The sequence below is a fragment of the Prionailurus viverrinus genome, chromosome A1 (genome assembly GCF_022837055.1).
Source record: "Prionailurus viverrinus isolate Anna chromosome A1, UM_Priviv_1.0, whole genome shotgun sequence".
NCBI classification, from domain to species: Eukaryota; Metazoa; Chordata; class Mammalia; order Carnivora; family Felidae; genus Prionailurus; species Prionailurus viverrinus.
The window spans coordinates 112,168,455-112,184,488 of NC_062561.1; the positions used below are offsets into that span (position 1 = coordinate 112,168,455).

General features: G+C 45.3%; 1 protein-coding gene and 1 long non-coding RNA gene across 4 annotated transcripts in view; one reads left to right on the forward strand and one right to left on the reverse strand.

The window, feature by feature from the left end:
- Nucleotides 1–395: 395 nt before the first annotated feature.
- Nucleotides 396–2,010, reverse strand: LOC125163322 (uncharacterized). The gene is made up of 3 exons (XR_007151410.1): nucleotides 1,904–2,010; nucleotides 1,666–1,776; nucleotides 396–1,147 (listed from the first exon to the last, which is right to left on the reverse strand). It is a non-coding gene; the product is annotated as an uncharacterized LOC125163322 (long non-coding RNA).
- Nucleotides 1,966–16,034, forward strand: part of PCBD2 (pterin-4 alpha-carbinolamine dehydratase 2) — a 53,463-nt gene continuing 39,394 nt past the window's right edge. For 2 of the 3 annotated variants that reach the window (XM_047854825.1, XM_047854840.1), the window contains exons 1-2: nucleotides 2,248–2,473; nucleotides 5,414–5,545. In XM_047854825.1, the coding sequence (XP_047710781.1) occupies nucleotides 2,390–2,473; nucleotides 5,414–5,545 (216 nt within the window). In that variant the 5' untranslated portion in view covers nucleotides 2,248–2,389. Of the gene's footprint in view, nucleotides 2,474–5,413; nucleotides 5,546–16,034 lie in introns of all 3 variants that reach the window. The other variant, XM_047854834.1, reaches the window with a different exon arrangement.

Genomic DNA, 16,034 nt, shown 5'->3' on the forward strand with positions numbered 1-16,034 from the left:
GTTCCCTAGACAGGAGGTTCAAGCGTAGAGAGATCAGTTAGGAGGCAATGGTACTGAAGGAAAGGGAAGCAGAAGGCAGGAAGGAAGGTCCAAGAGTTACTAAACCACCCTAGCCAAACATAGTATCTGTCTAGCAGAACCCAGTGCACTGGTACCCATGCCAGGGATGGGGAGGGCCGTGATTCAACTACATGGAAGACAGCAAAGATCATGCTAGTCACCAGGGACAGAAGTCCAAACACTTCTGCCTACTATGTAGTATCGGTTGCCAAGGAAAACACAACACAAGCACTGGATGAACAGCATTTTTACTCACAGAAGAGACACAGCCAAGATCAGCTCCAGTAGTGTGCCTTGGTCCTCCACAGCAGCCAAAGGCCTGAGTGCCACTCTAGTGCCTAAGCACAAGTCACCCCTACCCATGGAGTGTGAAATACTGAAATGGGGTGGGGGAGCATGCCCTAGGGATATTTGATTTAGTGCTTAATCTGAACAAAGGATTACATACCGAGTCTGGCACAGGGAAGGATATTCCCACATAAGGTGGTAAGCCCAGAATAGGCTACATAGGCTCTTTAGGACTATTGGTAAGCAAGTATTCTAGGACCAAGGCCCATTCTTATTTAGTTGAGTAGGGCTTAAAGGACTGTGAGGAGGAGACTGCCTTTCCCAAGAGTGTCCACTATACAGGAAGTGCTCAATTTTTGCTAAAGAACTTAAATCCTACTAATTGGAGACCTACACAAGAAGGCAGAGTATTCACAGCCACTACTGGTAGACATCACTTCCTCTGGGTCCTACTGGCATTACTACTGCTGCTTTTCATAACTAGACCCGAGATGCCACAGTTTCCTACAGTGGATTTAGGGAAGGAAAATGATGAGGACTCTCTTGTTACCTCACACCTACCAGTTTCATTTTGCAGTTCTCACTTTAATAAGCAAATTTGTAGAATACAAACTTGTATTGTATTCCCCCAATTAGGTACTGGAAATAAAATGCAACTTTCAATTCCATCCCCAGTCTCTGCCCACCTGAGACATCAGGCAAAGGAATCCTGGGTGTCTTAGATGAATGTCTTGAGACCAGTGGTATTTGATCAGGGTCTGGAGATTCCTCCCTTGAGTTTTTGTCAAGTGGGCAAAAGCTAAAAAGGTGGGTTGTGAAGAAGTCTTAATTTTAGCATATTTTAAGGCAAAAAGTCTTTTCCCCCCAACTCCATATTGGGAACTATAACTGCTAGCGACTGCTAAGTTGAACTGATTGGACTCTCATATATTGCTAAATCCTATGCAAAACTGATGAATTTGCTTAAACTGGTAAAAAAAGGTACAAGTGAATTTTATGATACGTGCTGTTACATTAAAAAAAAAAGGCAACTGGGGCGACTGGGTGGCTCAGTTGGGTAAGCGTCTGACTCTTGATTTAAGCTCAGGTCATCATCTCAGTTTGTGAATTTGAGCCCCGCAACGGGCTCCGCCAGTGCGGACCCTGCTTGGGATTCGCTGTATCTCCCTCTCTCTGCCCCGCCCCCGTGTGCTGTCTCAAAATAAACAAACTTAAAAAGGCCATGAAAAAGGAGTAAGAAAATATTAGCAAATACCTATGTAAAAGAATACCCCCCGCCCCCCCAAATAATAATTTGTAAATCTATCTACTACATACCTGGAGTGCCTACTATGAGCTACTTTTTAGAGAGCACTAAGAGCCAGGTTTCCAGATTGTCGTATCTGGGCCAGCAGAGAGGAGCCAGCGTGCCAAGGCCTCCCTCAGCAGCTAGGGAAAAAGACACAGCAGGGTTTACGTTCGCAGCCTCGGCTCCCTACCTTACAAGCCCCGTTCGGAACCACTATGGTTCCTGGCCCTCCGCGAGCAGCAAGTGGAGCGTTGCCCGAGCACCCACCCGCAGCTCATCGCCTCCTGTCCCCGCCCGCGACGTCCTGCCGCCGGCGCTGGCTCTTCGCCTCACCGCCCAGGAGGGAGCTCGGCACAGGCTGTCCGTGAGTGTGCGGCCAGCGGGGCGGACGCCGAAGAGCCGATCCGGAGGTCACACCTGAGCGCCCAACGCAACGCAGCGCGCAAGCTAGTCGACCCACTCTGCCGCACGGGAGCGAAACGAATCCCGTGCAAGCACCAAGCGACGGGCGCGGAGCGGGACCTGAGAGCGCGAGGGCCTGCGGGGGCCTGCCGCACCAGCCGGTCGGCTGCCAGCGCCATCTGCGGCCTCGGAGCTCCCGGGGGCCTTCCGGGGCTGGCCGCTCGGGGCCCCGCGGGACGGCCTGACCGGCGGCTGAGGGCCCTCCGCACTGTCCTCGGCTCCCAGCCAGGCCCCGCGGACGCCAGCGGACGGCGCGCAGGCAGCGCGCCGGGCAGCCCTCGACCCGTGGCTATGGCGGCGGCGCGGGGGGCGCGGGGGCCTCTGCGACTCCTGTTCGCGATGCTGCGGGGCCGGGCGGTAGGCTTCTCGGCCAAGGTGAGTGCCGGGGCCCGCGGTGCGGGAGGCGGAGGGACGGGCCCGGGCCACCCCCCAAGGCCTCGGACCTTGATGGGGAGGCGTTCGGGTGCGGGGCACCATCGTCTCCTCCTGGCTTACAGATCCCGTCGTTGGCTACGAAAACTGCTGTCCGGAACACAGAAACAAAACAAAACAAAAAAACAAAAACCGAGGACGAGTTTTGTTAAAGTACGAAAAGTAGTTGTAAAACTATGTGATGCTTAGAGTCACTTGAAATGACGAAAGACGCTGTGCCGCTAGATTGTGCGCTCGCTGAGAGCAGGAACCGGCTCCGTCAGGGCGCGCTCGCCGGAAACCCGCTGAGTTAACTCATTTGTTTGGGTGTGATGTTTTTGGAGGAATTATTAATAAATTATCTTTTTTTTTTTTTTTTGTCGTGACAAGTCTATTGCTCTTTCGTCTTCCGCGCGTTCCGTCAGTTTTTTTGAGTTAGAAATTAATGTATTAGGGTAAATTAACTTAATGGCAAGTTTTAACACGCAGCACCACCTAGTGGGAGAATGTTGCATTAAATTTGCCATTTCATCTTCGCTTGCTTGTTAGAACCCTTTGGCAGTTTGAAGGTGTTTAACCAGAGAAATTTAAAATAGCTCGATGATAGAGGAAGATAAGCACTCTGTTTCGTGACCATTAAGGTGAGAAAACAAGTTGAGTGCTGACACCTAAGTGTGGGCTGAGGCTTACTTGTTCCCAAAGTGCTGATGATTAAAATTGTGGGGTTCAGAGGAATGAATAAACAGACATGATTTGAGTGGCTGCCGCGTGCTAGGCTCTATGCTGGGTGCCTTCACAATCAAGATTTCTTCCACTTAAGTCTTTAAAAAATGTCGACACGTAGATGTTGTAATACCCTCATCATAGACAGGAGGATACTAGTATTCAGAAAAGCTAAGTGATTTGTTCAGTATCTCCCAGCTGAACAAAGCTAGGCCTCGAATCCTATGTGTGTTCTCTCCCAATCCTATGCCTTTCCCTGTCCTTCTCCCCATCTCCTGCAGAAAAAAAGATTAAGTCCACCACAAAGGGTTCTCTAGAAGGTGTGTCTCCAGGGGGACCATCTGTGTTATAGATGACGTGGTTCCATTTCACAGTTCTGGACATGTCCCTCTTCTTGCGCAGACACCTGTGGTGAGCGCAGAGTGCAAACCACCGACTTCACTGGAGATGTGCATGGCAGAGAATGTGGACAAAAACAGCTCAGCATGTTCCACTGACTTCCGGTGACTGCTGCATTGCCTCCAGCATGGTTAATAGTTTTCTTTGCAGCTACTCAGTGTGGACACAGAAAATTTAATTTTTTTCCATTATGATCTGACTTGACAACATATTTAGGTGACTAATAAGAATTTTGCATGATCTCCTATAGTGGGTCACTGTAAAACTAATGAATAGATGTTTTGGTTCTTAATAGTAAATGGATTTCATAATAAGTCTTTAAACGTTTGTATTTAAGAGCTTAAAATTTTTTTCTCTTTTGTTAGTTGGGGGAAGGGTAGCTGACCTAGCAAGGAAGAGAAACAAGAAAATTAGTTCATTAGCAACCGTTTTTTCTCTTCTTAGAATAAGTTACCTTTAAAAACATTTTTTAAATGTTTATTTGAGAGAGAGAGAGAGAGACAAAGTATGAGTTGGGGAGGGGTAGAAAGAGAGGGAGACAGAATCTGAAGCAGGCTCCCGTCTCTGAGCTGTCAGCACAGAGCCTGACACAAAGCTTGAACTCATGATCTGTGAGATCGTGACCTGAGCCAAAGTCAGGTGATTAACCGACTAAGCCACCAGGCGCCCCTAGAATAAGTTACCTTAAAGTAAGTTTGTTTACTTTGCCATCTTAATCACATCAATGTCAGTGATAAAAGATTTCAGGATTTCTGAAAGTGGGCTCAACTCAGTCCCACTTGCCATTTGATGAGGAGTCCTTGTATTAGTTTTGTCTTTCTGGGTGACATTGCCTCTCTCACCTGAGCCATCAGTAGCCCTGCAGATAGGTAAGGTAGGAGGTATTGGTAGGCATTTATGGTGGAATGAGAAGTAAGCTCCTCTGACTTGCCACTAGAGTGTCCTTCTCTTCTTTCTCTGGCCATGATGTTTAGAGTTCTTTCAATGAAAAAACAGATAGCATGGGAAGTGTGGGCCTGTTAACCAACAGAACTCTGGGTCTGTGAATTTCATCACCAGGGTGAGTAGGACCAAACTGGACACTGCTCTGGCCAGACTGGAGGGATTTGTTTTATTGGTGCCCTGAAAAAACTCACTCTGCTTAGGCTAGGGCTTTTTATGTATAATCCAGAGGATCTATGGACTCCCAGAAGTTATTATCCAAAATCCTGTGTTAAGTGTGCATTTATTTTTTTCCCCTCTGGAGGTTAGTTTTTCATCAGATCTGAAAGGGGATAGTGAACTCAGAGAGCTAAGACCCATGTGAGTAAGCAGTGAAGGCTGCTACTAATGTGACATGGGACCATCCAAAGAGCAGTAGACCTGGAGTTTAGAGCCCTGAGTTCTAATTCTGGACCTGACAATGTACTTGCAGGGTTTTCTTGCATGGATGTGCTTACCGAGTTTCCCACATCCTCGAATGCTGGCCATCCGTAATGGTCATTGGTAAGACGACCAGTGGTTAATGGTTAATGGTTTTATCTGTAATAAACCAGAGACACAATTGTGAAGTTTGAGGCAACAAAAAGGTGTGGTGAGACAACATTCTATGGAGACAGCTGATTTTATATATAGTTAGCCTTGTTTTTGTCTATTTTTTAGAACAGAGGAGCCAAAGGTGGTTACAAATTGTTGCCCTTAAGATTTGCTTTCCTATATCTCTCCATAAGGTAAAGAGCTTTGAGTTTATTGTAGTTAAACTGAACCTCTACATTTCAGATATTAAATGTGTTCTTTTCATAGGCTGCAGATGTTCACTGTTTGACTGCAGAGGAGAGGAACCAAGTTATACATGACCTTAAAGCAGCAGGATGGTCAGAATTAAATGAGAGAGATGCCATCTACAAAGAGTTCTCCTTCAAAAATTTTAATCAGGTAATAATTACATATTCTTGCTAGTGCTGTCGTCTGTTTGTGTCACCTTAGGCTGTGACTTTTTTTTTTTTTTTTTTAATCCTACTGGTTTTGGGGTCCCATGTGGATCCAGGGTACAAATCCTCTCTTCCTCAAGAATTCAATGGCAGTTGCTCTGTCCTTGTTGACAGGTGCTATCATCTAACCGGGTGATTCTCAGATGTATGGGAAGGGAATTGTTTTTGTCATTTGGAAAATCAGATTCTGAAACCATTGTGTTGGTCTTGACTAGGATATATAGTTTCCTTTCATATTCTTTTTATTTAAAAAAATTGTTTTAAATTTTTTAAAATTTACATCCAAATTAGTTAGCATATAGTGCAACAATGATTTCAGGAGTAGATTCCTTAGTGCCCCTTACCCATTTAGCCCATCCCCTCTCCCAAAACCCCTCCAGTAACCCTCTCTTTGTTCTCCGTGTTTATGAGTCTCTTCTGTTTTGTTCCCTTCCCTGTTTTTATATTATTTTTGTTTTCTTTCCCTTATGTTCATCTGTTTTGTCTCTTAAAGACCTCATGTGAGTGAAGTCATATGATTTTTGTCTTTCTTTACCTGACTAATTTCACTTAGCATAATACTTTCCAGTTCCATCCACATAGTTGCAAATGGCAAGATTTCATTCTTTTTGATTGCTGAGTAATACTCCATTGTATAGATATACCACATCTTCCTTATCCATTCAGCCATCGATGCACATTTGGGCTCTTTCCATCCTTTGGCTGTTGTGGATAGTGCTGCTATAAACACGGGGGTGCATGTGTCCCTTCGAAACAGCACACCTGTATCCCGTTGATAAATGCCTAGTAGTGCAGTTGCTGGGTGACAGGGTAGTTTTATTTTTAGTTTTTTGAGGAACCTCCATACTGTTTTCCAGAGTGGCTGCACCAGGTTGCATTCCCATCCTTTGAAATTCTAAATAATATTAAAAGGTAGTATGGGTGGCACTTGGGTGGCTCAGTCGGTTAAGCGTCTCTTGATTTTGGCTCAGGTCATGATTTCACGGTTTGTGAGTTTGAGCCCTGCATCTGGCTCTGTGCTCCCTCTCTCTAAATAAATAAATAAGCTAAAAAAAAAAAAAAGATAGTGTGAGTTTTTTATGTTTATCAGAAAAGGGCCAGAGTAAAAGCGATTGAGAAACATACACCTGTTTGACTGATTTCCCCTACTTTTCTTGGACACTTGTCAAGTTTTCTTTCTCTCTGTACGTGTATTTCAGTCTCTAAATCAACCCCCAAGCTGCACTCTCTTCTCTGAATGGCTCATTTTCCCCCAGCCCAAGAGCCAGCCCTTGCAGCTTTTCTTAAAAGCTGACTTCCCCCCTTGGAGACTCAGCCTTAACAAGGTAACTGTTCCATTAAGGCCCCACCCTCTTTAGAGAGTCATCTCCCATGACTTACCCTGCAGCTTTCACTCCACTGCGTTTATACAAGGTCAGTACTTTTGACTATTTCATGTTTGTTCAGTTAGTTTGGTAATCCTCTGGACAGATTTATTGTTTTTGTTTATATTAGGTGTCAGCATCTAGAAGGCAGAGACCATGTTTGCTTAAATAACTCTCTATTGTACCTGACACAGTACTGGGTACAAACAGGCATTTGATAAATGCAGACATTGATTACAGTGTTTGCTGGTTTCTGGAAGGGTGTGTGAGGACCAGATTTCCATGAACGAAGCCTCCGACATGTTTTCCTAGTAAATGCCGTTGGCTCCGCTGAGCTCCATGCCCTTTTCTGCTCTCCATCCATCTGGCTGCCAGCCTTCTGCTCTGAGTCTCCAACTCCTGAGGAAACCTGGACCACGCCGACTCCCTGTCCCTGCTGCCCCATGTGCTTGACAGCTCTTGTCAGGGGCTTAGCACTCCGTGGCTGGTGGCAGGGAATCCCCTTGGTACAGTAAGCTTGTGCATAAGCTCTAGGTAGCATTTTCCAGGCTTATTAAAATTCTTACATGTGTACAGCCTGACTTCTTTAAGCCTGGGCTAATTTATTGGGCTTGAACATGTGGCTTAAAGTACTTGAATAGTGTTGCCTCAGGCTCTGCCCAGGAGTCAGTGGTCCAGCACACTCTAACCCTGTGCTTGGGGTGACTTTCAGATATGGGAGGGAAGGGAAGCTGTGCAGGGTGTCCTTGATTAATTGTAACATTATTCATCGGGACATTTTATTTAACTGCCACCCCCTCCCCCCGCCCCCCAATTCACTCAGCTTTTGGGAGAAAGAGGCACATGACAGGAAAATCAGCCCATGTCAGGGAATGTATTCAGAGAACAAGAGATTATATCCTTGGGTCAGTTTTCCAGCTAGGTCTCTTATGACTTCTGCATGTACAATGGCCTGTAATTGCATCTGTTGTCATGACACTTGTCGGTGCCCACCAGCCCAGAATCACCAGGGACACACCTTGGGCTCCGTTGAGCATGCCGGGCTTATTTTCTTATTGCAGTGAGGGAGATTGCACACCACAGGGAGCTGCGGAGCATCTCGGGGAGATGGTGTTGGAAAGATGGTTTAGTCTGATTAGATGCTGTCAGAAATGGGCAGTTCTGTGCTTCAGTATTTGAATACATCTTACCAGTAGGGAGAGTTAGGCTAAAGTGGGGCCAAAGCTGAGATTGGGAAAGAAATCATTCATTAGCTGGGAGAGGAGGGTGTTTGGTATTTTGTGGTGTGGACAGCGTTCACGTTTTGTCTGTGTTCACATAACCTTGCAGGGTGGTCTTGTTTTTGTTTGAATCCATCACAGTAGCAGAGTGGCCTTGTCTGGCGTTGATGTTCACGTTTAACCCCAGCGCCTTGGTGTGAGTGCCAGGCCGGCTCCCGGACATCAGGAGTCGCCTTTCTCTTTTTCACAAGTGATGTTTAGAGTGGTGACCCTCTTGCACTGATATCTAGATCCTCACTTACCTTTTATTTAGGGCAGAAAAGATACTGGTTTTTATTAATATAAAACACTAAAATAGGATGTTGTAAATTAAAAAAAATCCCATTGTAACTCCTTTCATCTAGGTTTTCTTCTTTTCTAGTCTTTCTCCGCCAAGAGTTGACTCACATTGTAGGAATTGTTCATGGAGTTAAATTTTAACAATCAACTTAATTTTTATTGTAAAGGTAATATTTGTTAACTCAACAAATATTTATTAAACATCTTCTTTGTGCCAGGCACAATTCTTAGCTCATGTAGCTCCCATTCTAGTGGAGAAGATATCTACACGAGTAGATAATATCATTTCAGGTAGAGCTAAGTGCCATGAAGAAGCGTAAAGTAGGATACTGGAATGCAGGCTGATGGAGGAGTGTACGCACTGTTTAAGATGGAGCGGTCTGGTCTGGAGGGCCCTCTTTAGGGAGGGGACATCTGAGGCCTGAATCATGTGAAGGAGCTCAGCCAAAGCAACAGCATTCCTGAAGGAGAGAAAAGTGAGTACAAAATTCCTGAAGCAGGCATGATCTTGGCCTGACTGAGGAAGTGCCAGAAAGCCAGTGTTCTGGAGTGAGCAGAAAGGAGAGACTGGTAGGAGATGAGGCTGAGGAGAGGGAGCGGCCAGAGCACTGGAGCCTTGTCTGTATGGTGAGGAGTTTAGATTTTAGTCTGTGTGGGAAGGCTACTGGGATTTCAAGCAGAGAAGTGCCAAGGTTTGGTTATGTTCTAAGAAGGTTTCCCAGGCTGTTCTGCTATGAATAGACAGTAGGAGGGCCAGAGTGGAAATAGGCAGGCCATCTGGGACACCACTGTGGTAGGCTGGGTAAGTGGTGATGGGGGATTCTGGAGGTAGCAGTGGAGTGGAGAGAAATGTAGGATTCCTCATGTACTTTGAAGAAGGAACAGTCAAGACTTATTGTTAGATTGGCTCTGGGGGAAGGGGTCAGGCAAGCATGGTCCCTCGGTTTTGGTGCAAGGTAGAGGGTGAAGGACGTCATTTACTGAGCTGAGGATGATAGGGTGGGAGGCAGGGTACAGAGTTACGAATCCTGTTTTAGACATGGCAGGTTTGAGATACTTATTAGTCCCCAAGTGGTGTTACCGGGTCAGCAGTTGGGTATGTGAGATCGGAGCTCAGGATGGAGATGCTGGTTTGAGAACTGTTAGCAGGGGTAATGATGAGAGCACAGGATGGAATGGGCAAGTAGAGGCATTGGGCACCTGGTACGTCCTTTGTCGTAGGAGAAAAGGCAGGATGTGTGCATATTAGATGCAGGTAGGTTGCTACATTTGTCCTGGGAAGTAGAGGTAGAACCATCTCTTCTGATAGTTTCTGTTTTTTCAGTGAGGTTGTCAATGGGGAATGAACAGGAGTGGGAGGAGTGTTGGAAATCTGGGAAGATAGGAAAAAGAGTGGGGTAGCCACCTTGCAGGCTAAGGCAGCCCGCTAATTAGGGGAATGTGGTTGGTTTCAGGGCAGTTTTCAGTGTCCCTGGAGATTTATGGTCGTATGTTGCAAGGGAAGATTTTTGTGTGTTTTGTCCACCTATGTTCAGCTGTTTGGGCACAGGCTTCGAGTAGATACGGAATTGGGCTTAATAAAGGCTGCACTTGTGACAAATGAGTCCAGTTTAGGAACTGAGGGGCAGGGGAAATAAGGGTGTGTGCAAGGCAGGAATTAAGAACATTGGAGCTTGGAATCTAGCTGGTAAGGAGGGAGGTGATGTGGGTGATGGAGGTGAAGAGGTGGAGGTGTCAAGTTGGTATAACCTTTCTGAAGGGCAGTTGGGCGGTGTGTATCAGCTTTTAAGATGCACATACCCATTGTCTTATCTAGAAATTTATCTTCTAGATACTGTGCTCCATGGATGCAAAATGGATATATGAGGATGTTGTCTTAGAATATTCTGTTGCGAGTGGGCATTTCCATGTGCCCCAGGCACACCTTGATGAGATGATGTCTCCCTTGCTCAAGCAGCCCCGCCCTTAGTGAGAGTTTGGGAGGCCTGCTGTGGTCTGTGCCCTCCTGCCAGTGGCAGTACCTCCCCATGGCTTCGCCGTGTGTCCGCAACTCTGTAAACGGAGTGAACTGCTCTCTGAACTGGTCCCCTCTCTCCCTTAACACAGTTCAGCCCACACTGAGTGTTAGCATATATTTAAAAAAACTCTTGGCTGAACATACAGGTAAAATTACATTCTTTTTAATCCTCTTAGTAGGTTACGAACATTTTTCAGGTCTCTGTATAGTCTTTTTACTTAAATAAATCTTCAGGAGTAAGGTTACATTAGGTTAGGTGTTACAGTTTTTAAATGGTTTGCTTATGCAGAGTGTGTAAAATGGTGTTACCAGTTTGCTTTAGAATTCATTTCTTTTATTACCATAGAAAATGAATCATACGTTTCAGAAAGATTTTTAGTGACCCTGGGTGAAAAACCTATTGCTCAAAGCTTGGGTTATTGTAGATTTTACCATAGTAATAAGTAGAAAGCAAAATATACTAGAACTTTTTTTTTCTTAGTAGTTTTATTCTAGGATATGGTCAGTTTCAAGTAGTCCACATTCATGTTAATAGCTGAGGCAGGTGCAAATATTTAGAGACTATAAATGCAGAATACCCAAGGGATTCTAGCTGCGTCGGTGGATGACGTGGCCATAGGTTTCTGTTACTGATAGCTGCTGTGCTTCCCTGGGGTGGGTTGCCCCGAGCCGCCGGGTGTTGAGAGTTGGTGGTCAGCGTGACAGGCATGGTGAGACTCCTTGAGGGGTCAGAGCATAGCAGTGCCAGGACGTGAGGCCGGAAGTTTCCATACTTGGAGTGCTTGGACTCACACAGGGTGGGGTGAGCATTTGTAAGGGCGTTTTGCCTTTTTTCTGTTCATGTAGACTTAAGGAGGGAGAGGCCTCTAAGTGATAGACAAACTGACTCTTAGGTGTTTGGCAACTGCAGGGGCGACTGTGTTGAAAGAAGAGAATGTCAGTTAGAAATGCGGGTGTGAGTGTCCCGTAAAGGTAAATTTTGTTAGGCGTTGTCGTGTGTGTGGACAAGTTGGTAGCTTACAAATGAGGCACAGTTTGAAGCTGTGGAAGTAGGTGCAGGAGGTGAACCTTTGGAACCCAGGAAACAGCTTCTCCAGAAGCCAGCAGGTGGAGCCCTCCAGGGCTGGCTGGGCAGCACAACCCCCTGGGAGGGCTGTCCCCGTTCTCCCACCCTTGTTCAGTATGGAAAGAAGCTTAGTATCAGGAATAGGTAAGCAGTGGCAGTGGGACACCTGGCCTGGTTTGGTATCTTTTGAGCGAACGGAGAATTCCAGGTGGAGGATCCAAGGGGTTTCCAGTTGACTGGGGAAAGGAACTGAGCTTTGTGAGAAAGAACTGTGATTCCCTGCATTCCTGGAGGAGCTCCTGTACCTTGTCTCTTCTTCCTCCAGCGGACCCGCACTCGAAGCATTTGATTTTGTTAGAACAAATCATATGAACTGGCGGACACTCAGCCAGTTTGACCTACGGAAAATGGCCCTTTTCAGTCTAATGGCGTGTCACAGGTACGGCTTGCAGGCAGGATCCAAGCCTCACGTCTTTGACATCTCGTTCATCACATTTGGTTGCTGTGACTGCTGCCATCAAGAGAGTGGGGAGTGGGGAGGGCCACTCCCCTCTGAATGGCCTGGGCCGTGAGAGTGGTGGTGCCAGGGAACCCCATTTCGTGCATCCAGCGGCACTAAGCACCATATGTGAGTTTGGGGTTTGCAAAATGTTCCCCTTCCTGTGCCCCCGAGCTCCTGCCTGCTCGCTCTTGCCATAGAGCACTTGAAAATTACTGTTGCTGAACTTACTTTATAAAAATGTTTTATTGAGGAATTTGATAATAGGCTCATGGTTAACATTTTGAAACACTTAGTGAAGTCAGAAGCTTGATGATACCAGAACAAAGACAACTGTTAATGAAAATCTTAACAGTTCTCAGTGGGACAGGACTCTTACCAGTTCTCATTGTGAACAAATTAATTCAGGTTGCGTTGCTCATTATCATAAGCCAGAACCTGGTGCACATCAAAGTTCTGAGTCAGCACTGCAATAATATAAATGTCACATCTGACGACTCTTGAAGGTGGATACTTGTTCTGCCTGTTGAGAGTAGGGAAACACTCCCAGGAGGATGTTCCTGAGACTGAGGCATCATGTAGGTTAGAGAGTGTCCTTTGCTTTTAACACAGAGGGTAATATGTTTGTGTCTGGGAGCCAGGTAGAGTGAAAACCTACCTGCTTACCCCACATAGTAGCTTGTGCTTAACTTGTGCCCACTGAGAGGCTTTGTAGCCACAGCTGACTAGAAACCTGAGGAAGTGTCCTTCATTACTGCTGGAATGGAGAGGAGAGACACATTTCAGCAAACTTTACCTAACATTTGAGGAGCTAATTAAAATATCGGTGTGGTATTTCCATGTTAGTGTTCGCTTTGGAGTTTTTCCTGGGTTTCCAGGGAGCCAGGGGCAGGATGATGCCGATGTTGTCAGGCGGTGGCTGGGACACCAGGGTTGGTGCCCTTCAGGGTAGGGAGATTCGAGCCTAAGATGGTATCATTTGGAGTCTTGCTTCTGCTGTTTATCTCATAAACTAAGTTTAGACCTGATGTGTATTTGTAAAAACACATGTAATAGACAAGGGGAAATGTAAAACAGGTGTCAAAAATGCAAATGTGACACCACAGTGCAGTGTGAAAATGCCTTGCCCACTACACCGCCTTTTAATAAAAATGGACTTTTAACTGCATCGCTTTTCTTCGTCGTATAGTAAATCTTCTGTTTACAGAACTTAGCCTGAGTATTTTGTGAAAGTCAAACAGCCAAGAAATATAATTTCCTCAGCAGTCTTTGTCTTGCCCTTTTACAGATGGCGTAAAATCAGGTGTGTAAAAAATAAAAAGCAGTTAGAGCTGACGTGAAAGGTATTTCAGATTTATGCTTTGCAGATGATATTGGTATGATTAATGCATTCATTGCTTTTTTTTATTGCTTTTCACAGATAATGTACATGATGCATGGAAAAGGTTGTGGGTTTAAATCTTTGCCAGCTTTAGACTGTGAATATCAACAGATGTTATCATATAACTACTATAATTATTATAAAATAAAAAATTTTTCATGAAATACATTGACATAAATTTCATTCATGTAAATTGCTTTCATTAGTATAAAACCTTAGCGTAGCTGTTAGGGTTTGTGAAGCACTTTAGATGAGATTAACTTGGTATAATGTGGTCAGAAATGGGTTGCTTTAAATTTAACTGACAAGAAAATAACACTCAAAAGTTAGGAAATTACCGAGGCATTTGTTTTCTGCCTGTGTTACTGGGACCGCTTAAACAAGTTGAATATGAATTAATAACAATGGACTGCTGGCTCAATAATTACAGAAAATAATTTAAAGGAGGCCTTAAATAATAACTTCAATGTATTTTGGTCTTGCTCTGTTCTGTTTCTGTTTTTCTTGAGCATAGCAGCCCATTGAAAACAGTGTTCAGGTTTGCAAAACAAGAGTTCTGTCAGAGTTTTGGTGCTTTAGGGCTGTGACATAGAAACTTAAATTCAGCTTTTTCAAAAATGGATCTGGGGGTGTGTGAAGGAGCGGCCTTACTTAACAGCTAGTCAGCTCTCCGTAGCAGCAAATACAATGGCACACTCCTGTTTCTGTGGCTGGGGGTGTGCTGTGACCACTTGCCCTCTGCCCTCAGGAGGGATTCAGCCCACCAGTGTGGACAGGTGGGTGAGGGGCCTCTTCCGTGGCTTGAAGCTCTTTGTGTTCTGCTCTTTTTCCTATACCCTCGTAAACAAAACAGACCAGTACATGGTCTCCCATGTTTTGCAGATAATTAACCGTCATATTGCCTTGCCCTTCTGATCCAGGTTGGAATGGGCCATTTTAACTAATCCATTGAATTTCACAGAAGGACCCTGGAGCTGACTGAGATGGCGGGATTGCTTTTGGTCATACTGGGTCATGTCACAGTGGGTGTCAGCTCACAGCTCTGATTCCTACAGCAACATTTCTAGATCCTACTGTGATACAGAAAGTTGTTTTGTTTTTACTTTTATTTTTTCCTAGGAGATATCTTTTTTTCCAAGGACTACCTGTTGGATTACTTTCTACTTTAAATGGGTTTGACAACACTTCCCTGAGAAAGGCACTATTCAGCTAAAACAAACAAAGCTGTACTTGTTTAAGAGTAACCCAGGAATCACTGTTGAGCAATCAGAGGTCATTTATTGTATCGTTAAAGTCAATCCTATCAAAACAGCAAACGCCACTAATGAATCTGTTTGCTCCTATGCTCTCAACCAGCAAGACAGGATTGTGGCCTTCTACCATATCATTCATCAGTTTGATTTGAAATGCTCTGTCCTCAGCCGTTGCGGCCCTGGCTGTGGACACATACTGGGCACTTGGAGCAGACCCAGTCAGGGTCAGGTAGGGAGCCACATGGTCTTCCCACCAAGAGCCACAGAGCCTACCTGTGGTGGGATCAGTGAAGGTAGCCAGGTTTTGAGCTGGCAACCACTGAGGGACTAGCTCCACTCTGAGCGTGGAAGGACAGTGTAAAAGAAGTACATGATTCCGTTTCTGCCCAGAAGTCCTTCCAGTTTTTTTGTGTGTGTTTTTTTTAAGATTTTATTTTATTTTTAATTTTTTAAAGTTTATTTATTTTGAGAGATACAGAGACAGTGTTGTGTAGGGGAAGGGCAGAGAGAGAGAGAGAGAGAGAGAGAGAGAGAGAGAGAGAGAATGAGAATCCCAAGCAGGCTCTGCACTGTCAGAGCAGAGCCTGATGCAGGACTCAAACTCATGAAACCCTGAGAACACCACCTGAGCCAAAACCAAGAGTCAGACGCTTTGTCAACTGAGCCACTAGCTGCCCCCCTAAAGATTTTATTTTATATTTTGTATTTTTTAAAATGTTTTAAAATTTATTTTTGAAGGAGGGAGACAGAGAATCAGTGGGGGAGGAGCAGAGAGAGAGGGAGACACAGAATCAGAAGCAGGCTCCAGGCTCTGAGCTGTCAGCACAGAGCCTGACGTGGGGCTTGAACTCACAAACCGTGAGATCATGACCTGAGCTGAAGTTGGATGCTTAACCAACTGAGCCACCCAGGCGCCCCAATATTTTGTATTTTTAAAATTTTTTTTATGTTTGTTTATTTTTTATTTATTTATTTAAAAAAAAATTTTTTTTTCAAACGTTTATTTATTTTTGGGACAGAGAGAGACAGAGCATGAACGGGCGAGGGGCAGAGAGAGAGGGAGACACAGAATCGGAAACAGGCTCCAGGCTCTGAGCCATCAGCCCAGAGCCCGACGCGGGGCTCGAACTCACGGACCTCGAGATCGTGACCTGGCTGAAGTCGGACGCTTAACCGACTGCGCCACCCAGGCGCCCTATGTTTGTTTATTTTTGAGAGAGAGAGAGCACGAGCAGGGGAGGGGCAGAGAGAGAGGGAGACACAGAATCCAAAGCAGGCTTCAGGCTCTGAACTG